Source organism: Scophthalmus maximus, chromosome 7 (assembly GCF_022379125.1).
Source record: "Scophthalmus maximus strain ysfricsl-2021 chromosome 7, ASM2237912v1, whole genome shotgun sequence".
Classification (NCBI taxonomy): domain Eukaryota; kingdom Metazoa; phylum Chordata; class Actinopteri; order Pleuronectiformes; family Scophthalmidae; genus Scophthalmus; species Scophthalmus maximus.
This window is the reverse complement of record NC_061521.1, coordinates 25480645-25487500: the sequence shown is the minus strand read 5'-3', so window position 1 is coordinate 25487500 and position 6856 is coordinate 25480645. Positions and strand designations below refer to the sequence as shown.

The window sequence follows — 6856 nt, the reverse complement described above, 5'->3', positions numbered from 1 at the left end:
TATGAGCCGGAGGATCAGCTCTTACCTTCCAATCCCCCGCAGGCATCAGCTGCTCACAGTTGTCCTGCACAAAGAGACGAGAGGAGACAGAAGACGGGGATTAAAACGTCGTCTGAACTCAGACACAGATGAGAAGTTTCCTCAGTCGGAGACTCACAGAAGAGCAGCGCGGCCTGTACTCAGTTTATATACAGGTCCAATACAAACCACAGAAAACAGCTGAGTGTGACGGTGTCGAATCGATGCAGTGCCATGTTCAGCTACTTGAATGTTCAGTATTATTATCAAAATACATCTAAAGACAGTCGAGGTTTACACTTAAAATTTTTGACACAGAAATTTTTTTGACAGAATTTTTTTTTGACTTTTTTTGTCTGGAATTTTTTACATGATTTTTTTACACAGAAAAATGTCCGTCAAAAAAATTTGGTCAAAACATAAAGTCAAAAAATTCAGTCAAAAAAGAATTCAGTCAGAACAAATTTAAATCAAAAATTCTCGTTGTCAAAAAAATTCAGTGGCACAGAAAATTTTGTGACACTGAATTTTTTGACCCCAATTTTTTTTTTAAGAAAAAATTTAGTGTCAAAAAAATTCAGTCAAAAATTGTTTCCAAAAAAATTCAGTCCAAATTTTTTTGACACTGAATTCTTTAACAAATTTTTTTAACATTGAAAAACAAGTGAACATGTATTTACTGAAGTGCACATGGGGACGTGGGAACAAATCAGCATTTAAAAATAAACAAAGTGAAGAAAAGAGAGAGAGAGCAGGATCCAGATTCGCCCCCAAAGCACATCACCTCCTCAACCGTCGTCTGCTGCGTCTGAGGCGACAGAACAGATTTACACATTCAGAGTCGCTGACCGACGACACGTCAGTTACGTTTTATCTCACTTTGTGAGCGAGGTGGTCTGGACTCTCCACTCGAGGGGAAACGTGAAGAAGTAACACAGGTTGCATCTGTGAACCTGTGTTACTTCAGAACACGAACATCCTGACGCGACGTCAGACAGACTGGAGGTGTTTGTGAGTTCACGTGGGGACATCTCTGAAAGAAAAGATGGACGGGTTATGGATGTGCAACGGAACAGGAGAGGGGAGGTCAAAGGTTGTTAGAAGGGAAGGAGAGGAGCGGCAGGACCTGAAGCTGCCGTAAAGAAGAACTTATTGAATGATATTTAATAAGCTATTAACATTTCCAATATGTCACTGAAATCAAATTAGGTGATTCTCATCTGAGCTGATCGGGAAACTTCAGTTCCTGCAGTTTCATGCGAGAGGGCAAAAGGTTAGTGGGGGCAGTTGAGTGGTCGGACCAGCAGGTGGCACTGTTTCACACCGCGTGTCGAGGAAGAGCTGCAGCTCAGAGGATCAGTGGAGTGTGTGTGTGTGTGTGTGTGTGTGAGTGTGAGTGTGAGTGTGAGTGTGTGTGTGTGTGTGTGTGTGTGTGTGTGAGTGTGAGTGTGTGTGTGAGTGTGAGTGTGAGTGTGTGTGTGTGTGTGTGTGTGTGTGTCTGTGTGTGTGAGTGTGTGTGTGTGTGAGTGTGTGTGTGTGTGTGTGTGTGCGTGTGCTTGTGCGTGTGTGTGAGTGTGTGTGTGTGTGTGTGCGTGTGCTTGTGCGTGTGCGTGAGTGTGTGTGTGTGTGTGTGTGTGTGAGTGTGTGTGTGAGTGTGTGTGTGTGTGTTGTGTAATCTAGATGAAATGATTGACTTGTGTACAGTTTTAGAAATAAAGTGTGATGACGTGTTCCTCTCTGCCATGATGTTGTTGTTGTTCCAGTCGTGTCTCTGATCTGATGTGTCTGCAGGCTGCATCAAATCCGTCGAGGACGATGACCCTGATTATTTACAGGAAACTGACCAGAAGCAGATGTGGGATTCTAGATGTGATAATATTAAAATTACAGGCGGAGCAGATTTTGGTAAAAGGTATAAATGTATTAAATCTTTCTGGGTTCAAGCTCGTCCTGTTCCTCTGTTCACTTTGTTTCTATAGTGACCGATCGGCCCGACGGTGCAGCTGCACGTTGTGGCCACATGGTGGCAGTGGAGGAGTTCTGTATTCTCACCTCAACCAGGGAGGTTGTGTTTTCACCTCTGTTACGCAAAAACTACACAACGGATTTCCACGAAACATCACGAAAGAGAATGGGACGTGGGCCAAGAAGGAAGCCGTCTGATTTTTGCCGTGGATCCGGACGTGGATTCAGGAATGTTTTATCACTTTGAAGATTTTGTTTTTGTGGATTTTGGAATCTTCATCATGATTTGTAAATAAGTAAATGATAAGTAAATGATCCATCCTTGTTAAACATGAACAAAGCTCTGTTAGTCACAGTGGAGCGGAAACACCACAAATACTTTTAGTAGTATTAGTTAGCTGTTTTACTTCTGTAAGTAGTAGCAGGTATATGGAAGCAAATCTGTGTCACCAGACTTTGAAATTTAAAAAGCACAGAATTTCTAATACAGATTTTTTTGCATTGAAATTATGTATCAGATTTTTTTGCATCTGAATTCAACACTTCAAAATTTCATTAACTGATTTATTACTTGTTTTTCAATGTTAAAATGTGTCAAAAAAAATCTGTGTCAAAAAAGTCAGTGTCATTGAATTTTTTCTGACTGATTCTTTTTGACTGAATTTTTTTTGACACTTTAAAAATTCAATCAAAAATGCCATTCAACAAAATTCAGTTTCAAAAAATGTTGTTAAAAAATTCTTGACACAAATCTTTTTACAGTTTTTTTTAACATTGAAAAACTCAACTGAACATCAGTTATTAGAATTTTGAAGTGATGAATTCAGATGCAAAAAAGAATCAGATACATAATTTCAATGCCAAAAAATTCAGTAGTAGAAATTCAGTGCCTTTTAAATTTCAAAGTCTGGTGACAGATCCGCTTCCATATCACAGTTCACAGCAGCAGACACGACGGCCTGGAGGAAACAATACGTTCTTGGAGGAGGAGTTAGTGTCTAGTGTAAGTTCCTCATCTGAGTTTAGATTTTAATTAAAGTTTGTGTTTGTGTCTGTGTGTGTGTGTGTGTGTTTGTTTCTGTGTGTACGTGTGTGTGTGTGTGTGTGTGTGTGTGTGTTTGTTTCTGTGTGTATGTGTGTGTGTGTGTTTGTTTCTGTGTGTATGTGTGTGTGTGTGTGTGTTTGTTTCTGTGTGTACGTGTGTGTGTGTATGTGTGTGTGTGTGTGTGTGTGTGTGTGTTTCTATGTGTCTTTTTCTTAGTGTGTATGTGTGTGTTTGTTTCTGTGTGTGTGTGTGTGTGTGTGTTTCTGCGCAGCCTGGTGTCTCTGCTCGTCCCCGGGGGCTCTGGTAGTTACCGGCAGGACCCCGCTGGTCCGACGGCGGGTCTGGCGGAGCCAGTGCCGTGCGATGACATGCCAGCGGTGAGTGGGGCGGCTGGGGGGAGAGGGGTGGTTAAGGGGCGCGGGGCCGGCGGGGCTGGCGGGACAGGGGGGCCCCCCCGACGCCTCGTCTCCTTTATCCTGCTGCGTCGTGGAAACAGCAAAACACAACAAAGTGGTTATTGGGCTAAAAACAAAATCAGCAAAGACAAAAGCAGCAACATGTCAAACAAACGGGTTCAAAGGTCAAGTCGTCTGTCGTTTCTGTCCCACAAAGGTCGAGCTGAAGACCTGTCACCTTCATCTGCCTGGAGAAGAGCAGCAGGTTGTGGGCTGAGGCCTCCACAGGGGTCGATTAACGCACGAGTGAATTCACATCATCCAGCCACGCTTCACTTCCGTTGGGTGTGAACACAGAATCAGAACCATCCTCACCGTTTCCCTCCATGTCCAGAGCACAACTAACTAGAAGAGAAAACTTCAACGGTGCCATTCAGTAGTTTAACATTGACACAAAGTGATGTCCAGGTGGTTTATTACCTGTGTATTTGAAATAAAATGACCTAAATGAATGATCATGGATGATTTAAAGACATCGATATCAATTCATCTCTTGTTAAATCTTGATTTTCTTTCTTCCTGTCTGACTCGTCGTCCTACACCTGCAACCACGCAGCAATTGGGCGCTCGCCTTGCCGTCAGGCACGCTGTGTCTACGCCCCGATGGTGGTTAATCGTCTATTGGACTGTAAATGGAACATAATGTTACAAAATGAACATCCAGCTGTAATGAACAAGACTTGAAGCTGGAGATTGAACCATAAACTCCTCAGGAAAATGTTTGCAAGTGAGAAGTAGAGTCCCGTTCTCACAGAGTCGCCCTCTGCTGGTCAGTACACAGAATACAGGCTTCAGGCAACTTCAGCATTGGCTTCATGGTCCAGACCCGGTGACTATATGTCCACCTTCAAAATGTCTGTTTAAAAAGTCTTGTCTAAACCTAAGTGAGTTGCCACCGTTTCCCATAATCCCTGCGACAACAGGCTCTCGAACACTCAACGGCCCCTGATTCAGCCACAACCTGTTGCTAAGGTAATGGAGTAAGTGGTGGGGGACCCCCCCCCCCCCCCTCTCAGCTAGAGTGACCCTTCATCTTTCCGTAGTGTTGTTATCAATGTGCAGACGTCTCTCCATGTCCTAATGTACCCAGAGTTTTCCAGAGTGGTTCATCCCAAACACACACACACACACACACACACACACTGGGTGAATAACTGACCATGTCCGAGTCCGCTCCTCTCTGCTCCGGCAGCAGGGGCTTCTCCTCGGTGAACTGCTGCTCCTTTATCCCCGCCATCCTGGTCAGCAACCTGCAACACACACACACACACACACACACACACACACACACACACACACACACACACACACACACACACACACACACACACACACACACACACACACACACACACACACACACACACACACACACACACACACACACACACACACACACACACACACACAACTATAATTTCATTTCATCATGCAGGGTTGTGTCAGTATCATTTTAATTTTCTCGCAGTGTGATTACGTGATGATGTCGGTTCTGTTTCATTCACGTGAAATAAAACAGTGACGTTCCTTCGTGGAGTGAATCCACGAATCCACAACCATGGAAGTTCGTCGGTCGCCATGTTACATTGAACTAGAATAATCTGAGCGGCGGACAAATGAGGACGTGACTGGGAACAAGGGACATGGAGTCAAGATGGGAGGACGCCCTGCTTTACTGAACAAGAGGAAATGATGAAAACATTTTTCTGTGAATCACACAATCGTCGTGTCAGGGAGTGATGCAAAGTTTGTTTTTTTTAAAACATCTTAGAGCTTACTTTAACGACCGGACTTTTTCCGAGCGACAGCCGATGAAGCGCTTCGCCACGACCGAGTCAAAGGGTGCGTTGGATACGTGTCGCAGTGTGAGGAGGGATGGAGGTTTCAGGGGACGTATGATGTGTTTAACAAGTAAAGTTGGGGGACGAGAATTAGAAGACGCCAATTCTCAGAGGGCTCGTCCCAATCAAAGATCCCATGAGACGTGTTCACAGATGGTTTGTAGAAGCAACATGGCAGGTAAGAGAATAGATGTGTTATTACCCAGAAGGCTTTGTGTCTCTGCTTCTTTGTGTTCCTCTGCTTTTCAAATCCATCACCACACTTTGACACTTCTTCCAGCACCTCTTCCCTTTGACATTCGCTTCTTCTTCCTCTTCTTTCCTCACCCTCGCGTCTCCTCCTCCCTTCATCCCTTCTTTACCCCTCAGCTGGTTTTTCACACCGCGTCTCATCCACGCCTCTCGTCCCTCTCGCGTTCTCACCCTCCCTCTTCACGCCGACACGCTTATGTAAGACAGCTGCTTGTGAAATCAATTACCGTTGCATTACACAGCTATATTTGGCCTCATGACGCCACCGCTGACTGGTGGAAAGATACGGGCTCCGTGCTCGTCCGACTAAACGCTCTATCTCCTGTCACACTGACGCTGTCTGTGGTGAGCTCTTTGTTCTTTAACAAAAGATGTGGACACCGTTCTGCTCTTTGACCGGTTTAAAATACGACTTTATTGTGATTCAATCTGGTAAAAGCATCAATGGTCCCCAGAGGACGAACCGTTGGCTAAACTGACAACAAACTCTTGGACGACTCTGGTCCGATGGTCAGAATTATCTGTTGTCATGGTCCCCAATTAAAACAATTTAGGTTCTAGCATTCCCCGATCGTCCCCTCGAACGCCGCCAACGAGCCAAAATCCTCAGCCGACATGTTGAAGGTCGAATAGGCAGATTGGTCCGAAATCTTTATGGACTCGCTTTGGCGCTTTTAGCATCGTCTTCAGAAAGAAAAAAAAAACTTTACCATTTCTGCTAACGGCAAGACTCCAAGAATAATAAAATAAACAAAATTTTGATAACTTTTGATCCCATAGGTGTTGAGATGACACACATCGAATTTTAAGTTGCTCGTGTGAAGTCTGTCGCAGTTCGTCAAAGTTTGACGTGCGGAAGAATGTCACAACAATGCGGCAAATTTGAACACTAAAACCAAAATGGCCGACTTCCTGTTGGTGGGGGTTGATGGTCACCGGGGATTTTTTGTAGGTCTTAACATGATACATGTGCCTATCAAATTTCGTTCATCTACACCAAAGTTAAAGATGGGGGCCTTGATGTTGAATTGTGGTAGGGGGCGCTATTGAGTCATTTCGGCATGCTCCATGCAAGAGACCCCTAAAATATCAAAAAGCCAATTCAGTTTTGCTAAAAAGAATCCCTACGATTACAATAGGTCCTCGCTCTGACCTAATTATCAGTATGCTGTTGGTTCTATTCAGACATTTCTGTTTTTTGCAGTGTACAGTGGAACACTGCCAGTTGTAGGGTCTGAGTGCTTTAGGTTCCATAAGGGAACTCCATCGATGTGGCAACT

At 44.2% G+C, this 6856-nt stretch overlaps 1 protein-coding gene across 7 annotated transcripts in view; it reads right to left on the bottom strand.

Annotated features, from left to right (window-relative positions):
- ndrg4 (NDRG family member 4) overlaps window positions 1-6856 on the bottom strand; it is a 37387-nt gene that overhangs the window by 18694 nt on the left and 11837 nt on the right. For 3 of the 7 annotated variants that reach the window (XM_035642901.2, XM_035642905.2, XM_035642904.2), the window contains 3 exons: window positions 4643-4733; window positions 3340-3507; window positions 26-64 (listed from right to left, as the gene is read on the bottom strand). In XM_035642901.2, coding sequence (XP_035498794.2) covers window positions 26-64; window positions 3340-3507; window positions 4643-4733 — 298 coding nt within the window. The remainder of the gene's footprint in view (window positions 1-25; window positions 65-3339; window positions 3508-4642; window positions 4734-6856) is intronic. The other 4 variants (XM_035642902.2, XM_035642906.2, XM_035642907.2 and 1 more) reach the window with 2 other exon arrangements.